The sequence below is a fragment of the Polychytrium aggregatum genome (genome assembly GCF_025602895.1).
Source record: "Polychytrium aggregatum strain JEL109 chromosome Unknown BJ171scaffold_2, whole genome shotgun sequence".
Classification (NCBI taxonomy): domain Eukaryota; kingdom Fungi; phylum Chytridiomycota; class Chytridiomycetes; order Polychytriales; genus Polychytrium; species Polychytrium aggregatum.
Window position 1 is genome coordinate 1,153,919 of NW_026516204.1, and position 20,403 is coordinate 1,174,321.

The window sequence follows — 20,403 nt, forward strand, 5'->3', positions numbered from 1 at the left end:
AGTGCTTTTCTCCAGGAACGAGGGAGCACTGGCGGAGCCAGGCGCAATCGGACGGTCTGACTTGGTCGACCGACACAGAGCCCGCGGCCGATGAAGCCGGAGTCGCTCAGCTCGTCATCGTGACCATCATTTAGCCCGCTATTGTGATCATCATTCAGCCCGCCATCGCTGGCCACCGCCAGAGGCATCGGCCGCAACCACTGCGGCGGGCATGGTGAAAAATCCCACGCCAGCGACCGCCATTGGATGATCAACCAGGGGTCCATCTTGGCTTCCCTTGGTGGGTTCGCCCTCCCATCCCGTCGGCTCCTGGGTGATCGCTGCTCCAATACGGTTGGCACAAGAACTACTGCTGGTCAAGATCCCCGCATGCAGCGGCAGAAGCCCCGGCGCACTCCGGCTGTCCCCGGTTGCAAAGCCGAGGCAGTTGTCGCCGGCCTCGCTCTGATCTGCTGGGGCTCTCCCGCTGGGCGCTCTTTCTCCACCTTCTCATTTGTTGAGCACTTTTTTTGTTGTGCCACAAATCGCCTTTGGTGCCCAGCAAATGCTTCTCAATCCCGATGGCGAAATCGTTGCTCTGGACCAGCTTCTCATCGGCCTCCATCTGCTCCGTTGCGCCCCTGCCTCTGCAAGGCGCTGCTCCATTGCTAGCCACAACTCTTCCTCTGCCTCCTTGACCCAAATCCCCGCGTTGCGCTATGCCGCACCACTCCCGGACGCTGTGGCCTCTTGCGACGGTATGTTGGGGCTCCGCTGAACCTGGCACTTGACTCATCGACTCATCGACTCATCGACTCATCGACTCATCGATCCATCGATCCATCGACCCGTCGGCATATCGGGGCCTGCATTCATCCAGCCTCTCTACCCCATCTCCGCTTCAGAGCTTCTTTTCGTCCTCGTGGTCATCCCGCATGGATGAGTTTGCCACCAGTGAGTCAGTCGGTCATTGGATACCCATCTTCAGCTCCACTCCATCTGGGCCGCAACAGGTCCCAGAAATGCCACTTGTCATGCAACCAGGCTCTGTCGCTAATGCCACCTTCGACTCTGGTTCCTGGACGGCGTCTTTGGCTGCGTGTGCCCTCACCCCCCTGGAATCGGCGGCGGCGACTCAGGCTTGTTCATCATCACCATCTTTTCCGAGTCGCTATTGGAGGTGGCGCTCTATGGGCTTGTCGTCACCCTCTCGGCAATCATCGGTGGAGTTTTCATCGGCAGAGTCATCGACAGCCACTCGCGCATTACTGGTATGGCCCGTTCGAGTGGATCAAATCGCGGCTGTTTGAGCAAGTCCGTCTTGTTTGATCTGGAGTATAGGTCCTCTGCGGTCATCTCCATGCCTCGGCTGTGTGGGTCGCAGACGTTTTGCAGATCCATACCCACGGCGGATGGAGGACGACAGCGACTTTGCGAGCATTGTCGGGGTGCGTCCGGGTGATCTAACTGCACGTTGTCGCAGTTCTTCGCACATCTCTGGTCTGCCAAAAGTTGGCGATTGCCGGCTCGGCTCTATCTCTGTGGACCATCCAGGTGTTCTACGGCCCTGAAACCCACCCGACCGAAACCTACGCTCTGTATGGGCTCTCGATTCTCTTTGGCATCCTGCTGAAGTGGTCCAGCATCATCAACACCATTTCGATCGAGAAGGACTGGGCCGTCGTGATTGCTCACGCCGATCCGAGCACCCAACGAGGTAGGGCTGGTTGGCCATCTGCGTCCGAGTCGATGCAGCCGGTCCATGATGCATTGTCTGAATTGCATCGGCCAGTGCTGCGCTATCTGTGGTGCTTCATGAACATGCCGGCGATCGAACCACTTCCTTCTTGGCGCCGCTTGCCATCCCTGTAGCTAACGATCACCATCCTGGATGCAGACATCAATGTGGTGCTGCGGCGAGTCGACCTCACCTGCAAGATTGCCGCTCCATTTGCAGTCAGTATCATCACAACCTTTCTACTCGTCCCGCAAACGATGCTCGTGGTGGCCTCAATCGGCGTTGCCCTGATTCCGCTCGAGTGGAGCCTCGTTTCGCATGTGTATGGGCTCATCCAAAAGCCCGTCGAAGACGATGCTCCAGGCAACGCCATCGACGACGAGTCCGTTGCGATCCTTCCCAATCCCGACTTTGGCCCAGAGGCAGCCGGCGGATATGGCGCTGTCCAAGACCACGACGCTGCTCCGTTCGCCCCGGCTCCACTGAAGCGGGGCTGGCTGGGCGATTGGATCTACTTTATTCGCCACCCCGTCTTCCTGTCGTCCCTGGCCATCTCGCAGCTCTACTTCACCGTCCTCAGCTTTGGCACCACCATGGTGGCCTATATGCTGTCGCAAGGCTACGCTCCAGTGACGGTGGCCCTCAGCCGCGGCCTTGCTGTCATCATGGGTCTCTTGGCAACGTTCCTGATGCCGGTGATCGCCAAGCGGATCGGCAACGTCAACACCGGTCTTTGGGCAATCTGGACACAGGCCGCCTTTATCGGTGTGGCTCTGTCCTCCTTCGTCCTGGACTGGTGGGGCTTTGACAGTGTGGTCGTGGGCAGCTTGTTGATCGGCGGCACGGCTCTGTCCCGGATCGGCTTGTGGACCTTTGACCTGGTTCAGACCCAAATCATGCAGGAAGGGTGAGTGTAGCTCGTATAGGCTGTAGGCCGGCAGAGTCGGGTCGTGCTTAGACTAGTGAATGCTGCACTGATTGCATCTGTTGTCCGGGAGGCAGCTAACCCTTCGTCGATTGGTCTCAGGGTCGCTTTGGCCGACTGTGGTGTGATGAACGGAGCCCAAAGCTCGTTGCAGAACATGTTTGATCTGTTGCAGTTTGCAGCTACGGTGGTACGTCTCGGTGCTGTTCTGGACTGGCTTGGTGGCGAGGGTGGGAAGCTTGTGGCAATGGCTGTGGGACGGGCAAGCGATGGATGCGAATAAGTTACTGACGCCCGTGCCTTGCGACTGCGATTTGATCATGGTCTCGGCAACGGCAACTTGTCAACTTGCGCTTGATTTCCTCACCCACACCTCAAGTATTGGAGTCTGCCCTCGCAGTTTTACTTGACTTCGTTCCTTTCGGGCGCCTCGACGCTGAGTGCTGCACTATTGTTCAGTATTTACGTCTGGAAGGAGAATCGTCGACTCAGGGCCATTTGAAGAAAGAGGGATGCCCCAGGATTGACCAACACTCCTTCCTCCCAAAGGGCGATGATTTCAGGGCAGACCTTTCCGCATTGATGAAGCGGGGGTGCTGTAGTGGGATCTGATGCTCGGTCTGAGCAAAATATCAAAACATCCTGCTGCTCTAAGCCATGTTCTTGTCCTGCTGACTGGGTAGCGCGATTCGCTCGATATGGAAGGGAAAGTGTGCATCCACTCACTCTCCGTATTCCCGAACCCGATGATCACGACAATCGGTTCACCCAGATAGAGTGGCTGACACCTAATTGACAACCCCGAACACCGCAAAACGGTAATTTGAGTGGTGCGGCGTGTATTGTGGCCATTGAGTATTGCACCTATTCGCCCCCCCCCCAGTGTGTTAGTTTGATTTTGATTTTGATTTGGTCGTCGCCGTGCGACAGATTCCCAATGGCTGGCCTGGCGTCGTTCGTATCAATCGGATGCACTGGCCGAGCGAGCTTGTTTGTTGACCTTGCGGCGCTTGGGGTTCCGGCGCGGAGAATACTTGTATTCCTTATGGAGCTCCTTATGATTCTTCAATACCTGTTTGGCAGCGGCCCGCCAGTCTTTCTGGACATCGCACGGCTCTGTTCTCCACATCCGGGACACTTCCCTGGTCACAGCGTGCAGGATATCTCGGCCGCTAAGCCTGGAGGGATCAAAGCCCTTGGGCGGGTTTTGGATCATATACTGCTTGACCCGCGGCATCCAGTAGCCCAAATATATGATCCAGCAGTTGCAGGGGCGAGGAATTGGATTCATGTTCTTGGGGCGCTTTCTGCCGGGCTTTTTGCGCTCGACTGGTCCATCGGGATGGGCTGCGACGATTTGCATGACAGGCTCGACAGTGTCCTTGGGCTGTTGGGCCGGACGCGGCTTCCGTGCTCGGCCCTTCTTCACCGGCACAGATGCGAGCGCAACTCCGGGTTTCGCCTCTGCAGATCCTGTGGCTGCCTCGATCACATCTTGCTGATGTTCGTCTGTCGGGGAGAGAAGCTGTGCCTCGGAGCCAGCAGAACCAAACAACATCTCGGTGGGATGAGGAGTCAAGCAACTAGTAAGAGCAGTCATATTCGCCTCTTGGGGGAACGAACCGTCGAGTGGCACATAGCCCAACTCTCTTGAGGCTTCAATGGAGCTGGACTCGAACAGGAAAACGTTGTCGAGTCCCGAATGGCTGCGGACTGCTTCCAAGCAAGGGTTGGCGCTTGTATCCGACATGGACAAGGGGTCTTGGCTCGAAACAACTTCCATTGGCTCTTGGGAGTCTGGACCGATGCTTCCTGGACCTGTTGATTCGATGCGTTCAAGATCCGCGGTTTCATCTAGGGAAGCTGTTGATTCAGACGAGCAGAAACCAAAGGAGTGGACTGGCTCCGGACTGGCGCCATGCAGCGGATACGAATTGCCCATGTCCAGGCTGCGATCCATGAATTCATCCGGCCCAGATCGACTCCAAGGAGCCTCGACCTGAGGCCGAAAATCAAACGGTGATGGCTTCGCAATAGTATTCTGGGTTGGAGCCGATTCGTGCTCACAATTTGGATAGCCGGGTGTGTACAGCAAAGTCAGAGTTGAATCCGCATAGTTGGCTGAATCGCCTTGCGCACCGAGCGACGAATCAGTCAAGAACGGAGTTGTCCCTGGGTAGTGAGTCGAGTAGTTGTCGACAATTCCAGTGGGATAAGCAGGCTCGGAGATACAAATCTCGAGCGCGCATTGTGACTGAGGCGAAAAAACTGAGCCAGGGAACGGTGACAGCAGCGCGGTGAGGCCGGGGATGGGGTGGCAAGCCGGAACAGTAGGATGTTGCTGGGTACAATGAGGGGCTGGTACCCAGGCGCGAGACTCGACGGATGAGGAAGGGGAAGGGGGAGGGGCGTCGAGGGTGGGGTGGCTCGATGCTTCGGGAGACAATGGTCCACTGTGGGTGGACGCGAATGGAGCACGCTGGGGAGGTTTGGGCTGGATGCGCCGGAAAATCATTGGTGCAATGGTAAACGGAATAAGTGGGATGAAGGGCGTTGGAGGTAGCAGGAGGAGGGTGTGGCTGACAAAGTAACGGTGGGAAACAGGACGTGACAATTAGGCGATGCCGATGAGAATGATGATGGAGACGAGGACCGGCGGGCAGGGCTGCCTTTTATGCATAACTTGGTACCTCGATGCCAACGGATAGGCGAGCACCAGTGGATATGAGGATGAGACGTATGTGCGACGGCTCTTTGATGGTGTGTGGTGCATGCGCTCTCGAGCAGAGCGACGACGCTCGGGCGATGCAAAGCGCTATGGAACCGAGTGGCAGTAAGAGCTGTCGACACATTCTACAGAACGCGATGGTCTCGAATGGAATCCGATAACCGGTAACACATGCACAAGCCATGAACTGCATGCTGATCAATGGCAAAGAGGTGGCGAAGACATGTGCGCCGCGAGGCTTGCTCGGTTTCGTCCGGTCACCACATGGGGTTGACGATCAGAAAGGACACACCCGGCTCAATAGCGACTTGCGCGGCCAGATTTCGATGGCGGCTTGCCGAGTCGGCAAGCGAGCTGGAACATAAGGACATTTCGCCTCCCATGCGATTGTAAGACCAGTACTATGACTTCGAATCGTTGGAGCATTGGTACACATCCTTATTCTTGGGATAGCACAAGGGCGGTCTCCCCCCCTGTCCATGTTACAAGGGCGGTGGAGGCGCGATCAAGCCATTTTGGCTCTGGAACAATGGCTCGTGGATTGGCAAGGAGTCACGGGGAGCTAGCTGGCCGCGGCGCATGCTGCTGACAAGGAGCGTCATGTTGGCAAGGAGCGTGCTGTGGAGCGGAGCCATCGGTGGGCCTGTGGTGAACAGCCAGTGCCAGTCTCGGTCTTGCGTGCGAACTGAGCCAGGCCTGATCAGACCAGACCAGATCAGACTCCCAAATACCGATACAGTGATTACCAGAGGAAGCTACTCTGTCGTACTACTGTTTGAGGTGGTCCTGGGGTGCTGCCGGCCAGTGCGGAGTGCATCTGCTCGCAGGCTGTGGCTCCGGGACATAAATTTGGACTGCTGGGCTGGTCAGGGCGATGGATAGCACAGGCCCCTCTCTGCATCCGCCGCCTTGTTCGCAACACGCCGGTGTACCGGTCTCCCGTTCGAAACGGTGTCCGGGTTTGCTTTAACTTGCTTCCTTCTATCTTGGGACTGGGCTGATGCGGCGCCGGCCAGTGGCAACCCCTGGATATGCCTTGCTGGACCACCCCTTGTGCAACCCGTCCGCGTGACCCGCGGCTCGATCCAGATCCAGCCGGCTGCGCTGTGGCTTGGCGGCGTGTGGCCTGGCTGTGACTGTGTCGCACATGTGGCTGTGTTGCACCGCGCTGCTGTCCGAGCGCACACAGCAGCACTGGGCCGTCGCAGCCGCCAGCCAAGCAGACACACCGCCGCAATGTCGCACACACGCGCCTCCGCCGAGTCATCGCGCCGCGGCGCGCCTTTGTCGCCGCGACTGTTCTCGCCGAGAGCATCTCTCCGGCGTCTCGCCAGCCGTCTCGCCCCCCGTCTGCCGCCTCGCCGTCCTCGGCCCTTCCTTTCTCAGTCCGTCTTTCGTCTGCTGCTTTCGTCTCCCATCCGTTCGCTCAACCCAAGTCCCGTCGCCCCGCTGCTCTCCCAGTGTCCCCGAGGCATCCTCCGTTTGCTTTGAGACAGCGCTTGGCTAGCGGAAAGCATCTCCTCCACCACATCCGTAGCCCTCGAACGGCCCCGTCCGTCAGCACTCTCACCGGCTCGTCCAGCAGCCCAGCAGCCCATCCGCCCATCTCCTGCTCCTGCACCTTGGCCCTGCAACCATGTCGCAGCCCCGGTGGAAGCGCGAGGTCTATCCCGAGAACAAGTTCGAATACATCGACATCGAGGAGTATGTCGACGTCTCCTTCCTCAGTCATCTGCGGTACATGACCGTCTTCCTCTTCACCCTCAAGTCAGTCCTCACGATGATGGCCGATATTGGTATCGTCACCATTCTGATCGTCAACAACGTCTTCCAGCAAGCCTTGGACAACTCGTGCCCGAGTGGCGCTGCCGGACTGAACATCTGTGGTCCGCAACCCTCCTTCATGAGCTTTATTCAGATCCGATACCGTCCCTGGATCATCCTGGGATGCGTGTGTCTGTCCTTTATCCTCCTCGGCCTGGACTGGAGAAAGGCCAATGCCATCATCAAGTCTGGCGACATCTCCTTTTCCTTCACCAGCCCTATTGCGTATCGCTACTATTGCCTGCGTTCGTATGCGCACTACTGCTTTTTCCGGCAAGTCCAGAACTCAAAGAAAGTCGTCGATGTGTTGGCGTTCTACTGCTTCTTTGCCTTCAAGGGTGAGTCCCATTGTTCACTCTAAGCCTGCCCAGACAGGGAATGCGTTCTGTCGGGTCTCTCTTGCAAACAACCCTGCCTGGATGAGAACCCTAGAGCTCCTGGACGTCGAGGCCCCGAGCTGCAACTGCCCCATCACTGCTGCCGTGACTAACATATCGCTGCCGACGGCAAACACACTCCATCTTTCGTTGACCCGGCTGTATAGGATGGAAGCGCCTCATTCTCGCTGAATTTCCCCGCCAATTCCTCAACTTTGGTAACATTGTTAACCTGATCCAGATCTACTCAAACGCCATCGCGGCAAACAATACCGTGACGCAGTACGATCAGCTGCAAATCGTGTTCGTTGCCATCTCCCAGATCATCACAGGACAGCGCCAAGCTGGACCCGCGGGCTCCGCGAACCCACTCCCAAGCTCGCTCCAGACCGTCTCGTTCATCCTTTCGTGCATCACCGTCGGAATTTGGATTGTCGGATTCCTGTCGCTGCTGCTTGCCATCTTTGTCTATATCCCGCTCTACGGCGTCATCCAAGGCAACCTGAAGGAGTACTGCTGCCACAAGATCGACAAGAGGTACGCTGACGCTCTGCCGCAACCTTAGCCATGGCGGTTCATGTCGTTCTGTCACGGCCTGCTTGTTGTTACATCAGATTCGTACCGCGAGGGCTCTCGGTACAAAGGGACTAACGCCCTCTTGTGTGTGCACCACTGGAATCTGTCTCTCCGTCCCGCGGTCAGAATCCACGAGCTCCTGAGCAAGCGCAGCCGCAAGCGTGCGGAGGAGAGCCGAAAGGCCGGCCTGCTGGAGATTGAGCAGAACCACGCTCTGCGTCTGAAGGGCCACACCACCTCCGACAACGGTGGCTACCCCGGCGCCGGCCACAGCGACTTTGGCGGCTATCGCAGCGACTATGGCTATCGCAACGATCAGGCCCCATACCACCAGAACTACCCGCTGCAATCTCAGTCCGGCTATGGCCAGCCCGGCCAAGACTACGAGTACTACAGCGAGCAGAGCTACGGCCCCCGATCGATGGACTCTGGTGATCGCCACAACGCATCGGCCCACCCCTATCACAACGCCCATGCGCGGGCCATGACCCCGCTGTCGCATCAGGGCTCACACAACCCGCTCTCGCCTGTCCAGGGCTACGTTGACCACCAGAACCACGTGGCTGGCCGCAGCACTGGCCCGCAGTATGCAAACGCCGCCTATGACAATGCCCCTCCCCGCTCCGGCACCCCGACGGGACGAGGAGGCGGCCAGTACTACAACCAGCCCAACTACCGATAATATCCCGGAGACGCCGGCGGCAGGTCTGCTGCGTGAGCGGCACTTTCACCTCTTCTTTTTTTTCATTTTTGTGCACCGACAGAACAGATTCACTCTCTTTTGCTCTCCCAGTCCTGTCCTGTGGCTGTTTGGCATGCTTTTGATTTCCTTCGATTATGAGCAGCGATCGCCTCGGGCGTGAGTCCTGCTCGCTTATCCAAATGCTCAAACAAGCAGTACCGTTTGTTGCCGCCGGCCGCATAGCTTGGCGGCATTCGTCCTCATACATTGATATTGTCCGCTGCCGGGGTGTGTGACCCAGGGCACTTGTGCGATGCGGGCTGCAAGTGGCTCGGCGGGTCTTGCGGGATCAGGGGGAGGCGCTTCCATGGAACCGCGACATCGAACCAGAAACCGGGATGTGCTCCGCCTCCGGCTGTGCCACAGATCGCCTGGGCCGCTGATCTGCATCCTCCCTCAAAACAGCATTCCCCACCCTGCGTCCCCAGGTCCCGCTGTCTTGCTGTCTTGCTGTCTTGCTGTCTTGCTGCCTTGCCTTGCAGATACACGCCGCAACCATGACTGCCCAGGCCCACGAGCGAGCCCTCTACGGCGGAGCCATTACCGCATACATCCCCGACTCGTTTGTCGACGCCAGGTACGCACTCGGTTGCAGTGTTGCTTTCGGGTCTCTTGTGTGTCTGTCTGTCTGTCTCTGGATAAATTGAAACGTGTGGTCGGCCGAGTCGCTAACGGACCGATATGCACCGTGTTGTTTCCACTGCTGCTACTGCTGCTGTTGCTGTGGTTGCCGTTTCAATCGCCGGTGCCCAAACCATTCGACGAGACAGCACTATGCGAGAAATCCCTGATCACCAGGAGGTCTATGTGGATGTCGACACGGACCAGAGCATCATCGTCGAGCTGCTGGACTATCTGACCGACAAGTCTGACCTGGAAGCTGCAAAGTATGTGGCATTCCCTGCAATGCTGAGCCTGGCAGAAGGAGAGAGCTGCATCCTCCCGCTTGTCTGTCTGTCTGTCTGTCTGTCTGTCTATTCAGATCAGCGACAGCGCCGCAATTCGGAATCGCAGCTGGCTCGATCGCAGGGAAGGGCTTCCATCCACTCACCATCAACACTTACTTCTGTAGCTATCACTTCTGGGAGCTCGCCAGCGACAATTCTGCAACTGACGCTAGCCAGGTGATCTCGATCCGGGCTATTAACAACTCTGAGCTGCCCAATCTCAGGTACGGGCCCTTGGGCGGACGGATATATTGGCGAGGACTTTGAATACCAGCGATGGAGCAATCAGCAGAGGGTCGACTCTCATCTTGCCCCTCCCTTCTTCCTTCCTTTCTGCTCTCTATGGATCCGCCCCATCATTTGATCTCAAGTGCCTCGATGGGCATCGACGGGTTCCAAGCCATCATCATCCATGGCATCCAGCGCATCGCCAAGTTCAAGGAACACTCGAGCAATGCCTACAACCAGGTTCACATCTACCTCTGCCTCGTGCGGCTGCCTGCTGTCGGCACCGACCTCCTCGTCACCTTCAACCACACCACCCAGCTGGGCAGCTCCAGCAGTTCGGCCGGAGCCCTCCGCAGTGAATACCAAGTCCGGGCACGGAGCGGCGACCCGGCGGCAGCATCGCTGCTCGGTGCCGGCACCGTCGAGGAGGTGATGGGCAAGTTCACCAGGCTCGTCCAGAGCATCCACATCAAGGATCGATCGCTGTTTGGCTGAGGGGCTTTGCCACAGCGCACCATCCGGGAGTGGGGAACCACCGACCCGCACGACCTGAACGGGGAGCTTGGATTGGATGTGGGGAATGATATCGGCTTCTTATTGATACATATACAGGGGCTCCAAAAAAAAACAGGACACAGCTCGCAGCAATGGAGGGGAGTGGGGGACCGGGCCTGTGCGATATCCAGACATGCAGTGGCGGGGCCGACAGCGCCGAGCTACAGACAACAGACGAGAGAAAGCCACTAGATCTCCTGGCCCTCAAAGGCCGGGTACTGCTGCAGGACCTGCTCCCAGGTTGTGGTTTCTTCGACAAGATCCCTGATGACTTGGGTGACGGTCGGGATGGACTCGCGGATCTGCTTCAGCGTATCGCGCTCTCTCAGAGTGACGGTCTTGTCCTTGATGGTCTGGAAGTCGACTGTGATGGCAAACGGCGTGCCCAACTCGTCGTTGCGGGAGTAGCGGGCGCCGATGGCACGGGCAGAGTCATCGACCTTGCTGGAGACACCGTGTCGTCTCAGGGAGGACACTGAACAAAGATGCACTCGCGGTTAGAGCTGCGTCGGTGGCTTCAAGAGAGACGGACGACGAGCATTGCAGGACGACGAGCATACAGCAGCACACCGCAAGCATGTGCGGCTCTCGATTTCTCACCAATATCCTTGAGGAAGGGAACAAACTCTTCGTTCTTGCTGATGGGCAGGACAAGCGCCTTGGTCGGGGCAATCACGGGAGGGAACGAGAGCACATGGCGCTGCTCGTCGTTCTCACGGGTCCACCAGACGTGCTCGATGAGCGAGTACAGAATGCGGCCGATACCGAATGAAGGCTCGATGACGTTGGGAGTGAACTCGCGCACTTTGCATTGGGATAGGGAACAGAAGTTAGCAGGAGGCGCGTGAGTGCCAACGCAGATGCGGATGCCGATGCCGATGCCGATGGAGGAGGCAGAGCCAGAGGAGATAGATGGCGGTGGGTGATTGCAATGGCCCAAACACGCAAGTGGAAAGGGATGGTGCAAAAAAAGGTGTTCTCCAAGCATCTAGACGACACAGCGTCGATCGGTGGCAAGCACCAGCGCTGTGTCGCATGTTCGGAGGCGTCGGAAAGTCCAAAATTTGGCGCTCTTGCATACCAATGACTCATGCCATTTCAACTGACCCATGGACCCAGAGGGACCCATGGTGAGACGGAGGGTCTCTGAAATGGGATCTAAGGAGTATGCGTGGGGACGTGATGTGCACGAGGGTGTGTATGGTGGCAGCTGCAGGAGGAGAGAACATGGAGGGAGTGCGCCTACCGTGGGTGGTTTCGGTCACTTGCTGGATGGTGACCAGGTCGGTGGTGATCACGTACGGGTTACCGTCCGTGCCGGTGATGGTGGCAGAGCTGCGAGTGCGGAATGAGAGAAGAAAATCCTGTTAACATTCCAAGCGAGCTTTCTCCGGCCGCATCAGCGCTACAGGTCATATTGTCTATCGGCCTGCTTATACATACCCGCCGTTGGCCTTGATCTGGACATCGAGTTCCTGGAGCTTCTGTTCGTTCCAGTGGGTGGCAGACACCATCAGCGTGTCAAAGTAGCCCTGGACAAACTTGGCATTCTTCTTGAAGGCAGGACCGAACTTGGGCTTGTTGACAGTCAGGGTCCATCGAGTGACGGTGACGGGCTCAGGAAGCCGTTCCCGGACAACCAGGCTCTCGCCGGTGCGGTTCGAGTGCGCCGTCAGGTCATAGGCCGAGCGATCGGCACAGCCAACGCACTCGATCCAGCCGAAGCTGTTCAGGATTTCGGCGTCCCAGCAGTCGCAAGCATAGTGGGCCATTTCGTTCGACATGTGCTGACGGAAGCGCAGCTTGTCGGGCTTGATGCCGATCCGCGTCAGGAACAGGTAGATGCGGGCGACAAAATAACCGAGGGTTTCGTTGTTGATGACGCCGGAGCGGACAGCATCGCCGACAGACATCTGGATGACACCGCCGCCGTTCATCTGGTTGTGTGCCGAGTACAGGGGCAGGACAATGTGCTCGATCTCGGAGAAGCGCGGGTGGTCCTTCTTGGTGGGGTCGACGTAGTGCTCGATCTCGGCCATGGTGAACTCACGGACACGGAGCAGACCGGCACGGGGCGAGATCTCGTTACGGAAGGATTTGCCGATCGAGGCCGAGGCGAAGGGCATCTGGTCGGTGTTGAACTCGAGCAGCTTCTTGAAGTTGACAAAGTGGCCCTGGGCAGTCTCGGGGCGCAGGAAGCCACGGTTGTTGCCGGTGGGGCCGATCTGAGTGCCGAACATGAGATTGAACTGAACGGGCTCGCTGAGGTCGTTGCCGGTCTCGGGGGCCTTCATGTTGAGATCGTTGATGAGCTTCCACAGATCGGGGCCGGAGTAGTTGTCGAGCTGCTCGAGGATGTTTTCGTACTCCTTGACGGTCTCCGGGGTCAGGGGCTCGGCAGGCTTCTTGGACTTTTTGTCCGGGACGACGCCACGCTTGAGGCGATCGTTGGCCTCCAGCCGCTCCTTGAGGATCTGCTTGACAAGATGATCGGCACGGAAGATGTCTCCGGTCTTGACGTCACGGACCATCCAGTCCGTGAACCGGTCGACGTGGCCAGAGGTCTTGAAGACGGCTTCGGGGGTGAGGTTGGTGCACTCGATCTCGAGCATATCCTCCTCGAGAACAAAGTGCTGGCGCCAAAGCTGCAGGATATTGTTCTGCAGAGCGGCACCGGGCGGTCCGTAGTCATAGAGACCAGCAACGCCTGTGCGGGACGGAGGAGCATCAGCGATCTGGAGAGGCAGGGAGGGAGGCGGCAGGCAGCGTGGAGGGCATGTTGCCGACGAAATGCCGCCGATCACATGCGAGAAGCGCACTCGTCCGAGTGCCCGAGCGACAGGGCATGCAGCCGATACATACCACCGTAGATCTGGAAGGAGGGGGCATAGAAGAATCGCTTGATCAGCAGCGATTCGAGGACAGCACGATCGAATTTGGAGCCGGTGTCTTCGGCGAGCTTGGCGAGGGCAGCCTTGAGGGCCTGGAGCCGCTCGACGAAGGGCGCCAGATCCTCCTTGGAGGGGGCGGGCTTCTGGGCCTTCATGCCCTTGATCAGATCGGCCTGCTGCAGCAGCGCCTGCTCGAGGGCGTCCTTGCCCAGGGAGGCAATGTCGGCGTTGTCGGAGGGCATCTTGGGCTGGTGAGGGGCAGGGAGGGGGCTCGGCTCGTGGGCAGGAGCGTTTGCAAGGGTGGAGTTGTAGACTGGATGGGGCAGGGTGGTGTACGGGATGCCGAGCGGGTAGACCATATAGGCAGCCGGGACGGACGTGGGAGGAGCAGCAGCAGGCGGCGGGTTGCAGGAGATGACGGGGAGAGAGGGAGGGCAAAAGGCGACGGGGATATATATGAGCGATAAGATCGCACACGTCATCGCGTGGCGGGCGTGGCGCAGCACCCGGCCAGATCACCGGACCGGCACGACAAAACGCAAATCGGCTGAGCGGTCCTTCTGGCGCGGCAACCAGCAGCAGCCGGCGGGACGAGATAGCAGGCAAGGCGGACTCGAGCAAGAGCACCACTGCCAGCAGAGCACCACGAGCGCCATGAGCGGCAGGGGAAGAGCAGGAGCAGGAGCAGGAGCAGGAGCAGGAGCAGGAGCAAGTGTAGGGGCAGGAGTCGGAGCGGAGCACACGGGCGAAAGCAATGCCAACGCAGACAACAGCGCGATCCTGGACAGCGTGCAAGTGTCGGGGCCAATATCTTGTTCCCAGCAACCGCTGCCGATGCACCGGCGATCGGGATGCTCGGCCACATGGCGCTCCCACCGCAGGGATCCTTGCATGTCCAGGAGTGTGCCAGGGCGGCTGCAAACGACCCAAAGCGCCGCCGGCGCCGCAAGCGGGCTGCACCGGCCCAGATATCCTCGGCACTGCAGTACTCACCCCGATGCACGGCATTCATCGCAGCGCGCGGCCTCGTCAATAGAGACCCGCGACACAGCAGGCGGCTCGCAGGAACAGCAGCAGCGCCGCCGGCATGGCAGGGGGCCAGCCGATGGGCTGTTGGCAGGATCGTGTGCCAGCGGATCTTCATGGTGGGCTGTGGAAACGGTTGTCGGCGTGGCCTGCTCGCTCAATGGAACGACCGTGTCCTCTCTCGCTCAGTGTCCTCGCCCGGTGTCTCGCCCGGATGGAACCAGGCTCGAGCCTCGCTCGGCCGTGTTTGTGGCTGGCCATGCACGGCCACAAACAGACGCCAACCCAAACAGGCAGCCTCACTCCCGAATGTCTGCCCTGGGAAACGGGTTCGCTGTCGTGTCCGTGCGGCTCCAGGCCGCAGCCGCTCCTTGCGGCAAGCAGCGGCCGGGCCTATAATCCCATCGCCCCTGCTGCTCTTCTGTCGGCGCCATCCTTGACCTTCGTCTGACCCCGTCTTCCTTCGATCCCACTCCCGCCTTGTGGTTTGGTGCGCTTTCCACCCCTGTTCCCACCCCTGTTCCCACCCCTGTTCCCACCCAGCGAGCACATTGGTGCCACCACCCGACCCGACCCAACCCCTGATCCGTCTCCGCGCTCCTTCACACGGTCTCTCCGTCATGTCCGCTGTCAGCGCCCGTCTAGAGTTCTTCTCGTCGCTCGGCAATGCCCAGCCTGGAAGCAATGCCCAGCCTGGAAGCAAGCCAGTCCAGTCCAACTTCTCTCTTCCCCAGAAAGCCCCGTCCCTCGCGACAGCTCCACGAGACGCTCCAGTCCAGGCACAGGCCACCCAGAAGCAGGACTCTGTCTCCAATGTCTTTGTTCCGGTCAAGGACCGCATCAAAAAATATGCCAACGAGCACTCGTCGCAAACACCCCGGCTGCCCAGCCAGCCCGACGCTGTCAAGCACGGCGGCTCCCCCAAGGCAAAGTCCGGCAGTGCCAGCCTGGACAACAGCGCCGACGATATCAGCAAGTCTCCCGTCAGTCCCCACAGCACGGCTTCCGACGCCGAGTCTCCACAGTCTCGCCAGCCAGCCGAGCCGGTTGAAGAGGGTCGCCGCCTCTCCTATGCCCAGGTCGCTGCCCACGAGCCCCGACGCTCGTCGCTCAGCAACATCTCTCCGCAGACCGGTGTCGTCGTCAAGAGCCTTGCCCAGAATACGGGCTCGGCCTCACCTTCTCGCGGAGGCAACAAGTGCGAAGTGTGCCAGAAGACAGGTAGGTGTTGGCTACTGCGTACCGCTCCCTCATGCCAATGACCGGCACAGTTGGCTTGTGTCGACCCTCTGTCGATCGCCAGCTCGCCAGGACTGACTGGCTGCTCTTGCATCTGCGTGCTTCCAGTGTATATGCTTGAGCAGACCACTCTCGACAACAAGGTCTTCCACAAAACCTGTCTCAAGTGCGCGCACTGCCATAACACCCTGAAGCTGGGCAACCTCGCTGCAATGGACGGAAAGTACTACTGCAAACCTCACTTTAAGCAGCTCTTCAAGCTCAAGGGCAACTACAGCGAGGGTAAGTGCGATTCACTGCACTGACAGGCTCAAGTCTTGCGATAATTTGCTGGTCGGACTGATGATTTCGCCTTGGTGTCCACCGCCAATCCCAACCCAGGCTTCGGGATGGAGGAGCCAAAGCGAAAATGGGCTAGTGAGCACGCCAACCAACAGGGCACAGCCTGAAAGTGCTGTCGCAGAGTCGATCTAGCAAGCCCCGATGCCATTTCTCCTCCGCGGGGCCATGTTCAGGAATCGAGCAGTCTTCCAAACCGTGGGGATCGATTCCAAAGCGCTGTTGAGCCGATCCGATCGTTGGCATTTCCCTTTGTAACGTCTCATTGTCATGTATCGTTGGTTGCCATGTATCGTTGGCTGCCATGTATCGTTGTCATCGACCGCCGTGTTTCCCACCCAGCGATTGTCTGATACCCATGGCGGTCTGCCCAACATCGCCTATCGCAATACGGCTTATCATTAAAACCCTGAAATACCATGTGGTCGTTGATGATGGACGCTGACCGGCATATTGGCAAGAGTGGGCGTGCGGGACAACGGCAGCCGAGTATGCCAGCGTTGCGAAACTGCTCTGTATTCGGGTGCCAAGCTCGACCATCGATCGACCATCGACCCCGCATAGCATAGCAGAACTTGGAACAACTTCGTGGGGTGGGCATGGGCCGTCATGTATCCTTGTTCTTTGGCAGAGTGATCCCGAGACTGGACAGGATGGAGCCTCCGGGACCAGAAAGGCCTTGCTGTGACTCGAAGGACATGAGCAGATTCTTGATCAAATTGACATCCAGATCCACGGGTCTGAACTCTTCTTCGTCGTCAGCGGATCCCGACAGCTGGTCATTGGCGTCGGCTTCGACCACAGTCGTTGCTTGCTTCTCAAAGTCCTTTCCTAGCTTTGTTTGGTGCAGCTCGTGGTCCATCGACTCCATGTACTGCTTCATCTCCGCGTCGATCGAAGCGGCGAGTGCCGGATCGGAATGGAGGTCCTCGTCCTCTTGCTCCTCGTCGCTGTCGTCCTCGTCGTCCGAGTCCCGTTCGACGATGATTTGGCGGGCCTGTCGTTTTTTCAGCGGAGCCGTCGGGCGCGCATCTTGGTCACTCTCGGCGGTAGCTTCGTCGGGATCTCCTGAGTGGAAAGAGACAAACTGGCGTGAGTACACCCTGGACTCTATCCGAGCCGGGTGACGACGAGCCTAGGTAACCACTGAATGGAGGCACATCGTCGGTTCCACTACTGCAACACTCGTCCCTGCACCCTGCACTACGTGCCGGCACGCCGATGCATCTCGTCTCGGCTATCGCGGATCTCGGCAGAACTTGCGTGCCTCCTATAGGTACCACATCCGATCTCAAGCGCCGTCCGCGCCCACACCTGTGCTCACCAAGTATGGACACGACCGATTTGAAAAACTCGCTTTCGTCAAAGTGAATGGGCACGCCGGCTTCGTGATCGGTCGTTTCGCTGTTCCAGTGCTATCGTAAGTACTGGTACCGTGACGCTGCCGCAGTCGTGTCACTCCATGATCTGCTCCTGTCCATCCAAGCCATCTCGACCTACTGAGGAAACAGTGCGCCAGAAGGGTCGCTCTTTGTCTTCATGAACTTTCCAAAGCTTTGGATCAAAGTCTCGAGCTTCTTGACATCGGCGCTGTTAATTTTCTGAAAGCAAGGCCAGCAGCCATGGGGATCAGCTCCAAACACAAGCTGCTTCATTGGTCACGCGGCACCGCGGTCCTTACCTCGTCATCGCTGTCAGAGCCGTCGCTGCTGCTTTCGTCGTCATCATTCAAAGCCTCTAGAGCCTCTTCAGGCCTGACATTCTCCTGCGCCCTTTGCTGGAAAACGTCATCAAGCTCAGTGTCCTCAATGTACATCCACGCGTCACTGTCCTCGGGCCCGTTCGGCAGTTGCGAGCGCTCCACTTGCGGTAGCGAGAGCAGATATCGGATTCGCGACGCGGGATTGTCGATGTTTTCTCTGGATGCAAGATCAATATGGTAAGACTCAAGTTTCATCCCAGAGGCACTAGTTTGTAGCGCTGTTCCGTTCCTTTGGTGCTCATATCTATCGGCTTTCGTCGCTTACAGATCATTGCCCTTGGAGAGCAGGTACTGCTCCTTGGCTGTCTGCTCAAGGTGCTTGAACAGCTTTGATCCGGCGATTTCGGTCTGCCCACACATCAGCATGTTAGAATTGGCTCGGCAGCGAAGAGACAATATTCCATCATCCATGTACAACCTGATTCTATCAAGTGTTTCTTGCAAGCAATCAGATCCTTGGCTCTGTACCCGATAGTATCCCATCTTGATCAACCGCGATTGGAACGCCGCCCATTCCTTGTCTTGTTCAAAAGGGTAGTTCTGCAGGCCCCGTAAGAGATCATCAATAGCCATCCATCAGCCAAGTCCATCTGGAGTACGCAATTTTGGCGACCAGCATCGCCCAGATAAATCGCCACATTTGGAAACAGTGAGTGGCGAAACAGCCATCCGGAATCACTTACACAGACTGTGGCCTTATCGTCTTCGGGTGTCCACATTGTTCGATCGGCGCAAATCATTTCGAGCCCACAAGCCTGCGTGTTGTATTTGGCAATTCAGTATGGATGCCCGGCTCGTGGAATGGCCTCAATACAAGTGACTGCGTGTACGATGCAGTCTAGGGCGTTTCAGACGAACCAGCTTCATTCCAAGGTCCGCTGCTTTGAAGGAAGGGTCGGAGGATGCCGGCAGCTGAAACGGCTTGGGTGGGTAGAACTGCTGGCTCAGCAGCTGTGCATAGAGCAGCCGCGAGAACTTTATCGTCATCCGCACGTTGGTGGCTGGTGGGAAGGTCTCCATCTTGTGGCATGCCTGAGTCAAGTCGGAGCGCAAAGTGTGATTACAACATCAACGCTTCCCGAGCAGTCCGTCGCGCACACCCCTGCACCCGAGTCAGTTGTCGGGATACATATCCACACTCGAACACTTGATTTGCGACGGACTGCATCTCGACTTGCCTTGAGGCTGATCGGGTCTCGCAAGTAAAAGGCTTCGACGGCGGCTGACACCAGTTGTGGCTCATGATACAGCAGATGGGCCACCTTGAGCGGAACAATGCATGATGCATGGTGGGTGTTGCGCGCGGCCTTTGCAGGATATCTGCGACATACCAGAACGAGCAGGTCAGTCGCTTTCCTTGCGATCGGATTTGGGAGGCAGAGATACGACCGTTACCTCTGAGTTCGAGCCGAAATTGCCTTATCGACCAAGACACTGGCCTGTGTCTGGATCTGTTCGTCTGCCACAGCCGCGAGCCCGGCCCTCAGCGAGATGTCTCCGCCGAGGCCATGGCTGTGTATTCTGGGCACAATGTGCAGCTTCCCGCGGTGGATATAGGTCTGGGGATGCGAACAGGATCGAGTTTGAGAAAGGCTGGGAGTTGGGGCATCGTGTCTGGCTAGCTTTCCACGCACATCGTGCTTTCGCTCTTGCAATCATTCCGGCATGATTTTCTTGAGAAGAGACCTACCCGGTTCGGACTAGTGGTGGGGTCAAGCCAGGACGGCAACTCCATCGCCGCTTCGATCAGCAGGAACTCGCCGTCCGTGTCTTGGACGCTGAGTCGAGGGCAAGTGGGTTGGAGTGGCGACCCGATATAGCGTCGTTCGAGCAGCACACATCAAGAGGCAGAGCGTCAACGTATAACCCCAATGGCAAAAGCGATCAATGGGATCCAACTCAGCAGTCCGTTGCTGAGCCGACGCTGAACCACAGCGGAGGAGGAATGAAGACATGGCCGGATCTGCTTCAGCATCGACTTGCTCGCTGCTTACCGGACGGCAATATCGGGGTACTTCTTGGACAGCTCCAGCAGTACATATACAACGAACCACTCGTCGTCTATACAGTCGCCGATCCTCTGGCGTCCGCTGAGAGACGGCATCTCTGTGTCGGAGGCGAATCGAGGGTGGTGGATGAGTTGGATCGGCTCGGCGCTGTGCCCTGGGCAACTGGGATTGCCGGGGCTTTCCAGAATCCCGTCTATCTGCCTGTCCGTCCGTCATATCTGTGTCTGTGCTCTATGCCATTCGAGCCTCACCGGATCCAGAGACTGAGACGGCGAGGTTGAAGCGATCCTTGTGCCATATATACCCCTCGGTGATCAAGCAGGCATCCGAGAGCAGCGAGCTGGAGAGGCGGTCGAGGGCCCCAGGCTCGTATGGGCTCCGCAGGGCGCCCAGGTCGTAGATGGTGTAGACGACGGCGTCCTCTTCGGGGGTGCCCTGCACCGCAGAGTCCATGGCGGATGGGATGGATCGCCGGTGCAGATGAGAACTAAACACGTCCGTCGCTGCTTGGAACGAAA

The 20,403-nt window shown here is 58.1% G+C and overlaps 7 protein-coding genes across 7 annotated transcripts; 4 read left to right on the top strand and 3 right to left on the bottom strand.

Annotated features, from left to right (window-relative positions):
• Positions 1-482: 482 nt before the first annotated feature.
• On the top strand, positions 483-3,173 carry BJ171DRAFT_117517 (Ferroporti-1). The gene is made up of 7 exons (XM_053105517.1): positions 483-737; positions 885-933; positions 1,119-1,250; positions 1,463-1,696; positions 1,877-2,624; positions 2,745-2,832; positions 3,022-3,173. The coding sequence occupies exons 1-7, from the start codon at positions 699-701 to the stop codon at positions 3,142-3,144; spliced, it is 1,413 nt and encodes a 470-aa protein (XP_052971520.1). The 5' UTR covers positions 483-698; the 3' UTR covers positions 3,145-3,173.
• Positions 3,174-3,603: 430 nt separating this feature from the next.
• BJ171DRAFT_564619 (uncharacterized protein) lies at positions 3,604-5,157 on the bottom strand (the record flags this gene model as incomplete). Its single annotated transcript, XM_053113312.1, has 2 exons — positions 3,604-4,460; positions 4,710-5,157. The coding sequence occupies 2 exons, from the start codon at positions 5,155-5,157 to the stop codon at positions 3,604-3,606; spliced, it is 1,305 nt and encodes a 434-aa protein (XP_052971521.1).
• Positions 5,158-7,018: 1,861 nt separating this feature from the next.
• BJ171DRAFT_408540 (uncharacterized protein) lies at positions 7,019-8,355 on the top strand (the record flags this gene model as incomplete). Its single annotated transcript, XM_053107268.1, has 4 exons — positions 7,019-7,532; positions 7,739-7,845; positions 7,894-8,108; positions 8,274-8,355. Coding segments are annotated over 4 exons (918 nt in total), but the record flags the coding sequence as incomplete, so codon positions are not given.
• Positions 8,356-9,330: 975 nt separating this feature from the next.
• BJ171DRAFT_595177 (uncharacterized protein) lies at positions 9,331-10,635 on the top strand. Its single transcript, XM_053114578.1, has 4 exons — positions 9,331-9,466; positions 9,660-9,776; positions 9,962-10,060; positions 10,208-10,635. The coding sequence occupies exons 1-4, from the start codon at positions 9,387-9,389 to the stop codon at positions 10,557-10,559; spliced, it is 648 nt and encodes a 215-aa protein (XP_052971523.1). The 5' UTR covers positions 9,331-9,386; the 3' UTR covers positions 10,560-10,635.
• BJ171DRAFT_487007 (uncharacterized protein) lies at positions 10,636-13,991 on the bottom strand. The gene is made up of 5 exons (XM_053109242.1): positions 13,482-13,991; positions 12,063-13,326; positions 11,866-11,954; positions 11,220-11,423; positions 10,636-11,094 (listed from the first exon to the last, which is right to left on the bottom strand). The coding sequence occupies exons 1-5, from the start codon at positions 13,867-13,869 to the stop codon at positions 10,808-10,810; spliced, it is 2,232 nt and encodes a 743-aa protein (XP_052971524.1). The 5' UTR covers positions 13,870-13,991; the 3' UTR covers positions 10,636-10,807.
• A 1,081-nt stretch (positions 13,992-15,072) lies between these two features.
• Positions 15,073-16,235, top strand: BJ171DRAFT_117624 (uncharacterized protein). Its single transcript, XM_053105519.1, has 3 exons — positions 15,073-15,757; positions 15,884-16,057; positions 16,157-16,235. The coding sequence occupies exons 1-3, from the start codon at positions 15,157-15,159 to the stop codon at positions 16,222-16,224; spliced, it is 843 nt and encodes a 280-aa protein (XP_052971525.1). The 5' UTR covers positions 15,073-15,156; the 3' UTR covers positions 16,225-16,235.
• A 371-nt stretch (positions 16,236-16,606) lies between these two features.
• BJ171DRAFT_117586 (SGT1 protein-domain-containing protein) lies at positions 16,607-20,388 on the bottom strand. Its single transcript, XM_053105518.1, has 13 exons — positions 20,137-20,388; positions 19,871-19,982; positions 19,567-19,654; positions 19,272-19,435; positions 19,055-19,196; positions 18,735-18,908; positions 18,560-18,631; positions 18,345-18,416; positions 18,142-18,224; positions 17,796-18,033; positions 17,615-17,715; positions 17,439-17,518; positions 16,607-17,182 (listed from the first exon to the last, which is right to left on the bottom strand). The coding sequence occupies exons 1-13, from the start codon at positions 20,336-20,338 to the stop codon at positions 16,722-16,724; spliced, it is 1,989 nt and encodes a 662-aa protein (XP_052971526.1). The 5' UTR covers positions 20,339-20,388; the 3' UTR covers positions 16,607-16,721.
• Positions 20,389-20,403: the final 15 nt, after the last annotated feature.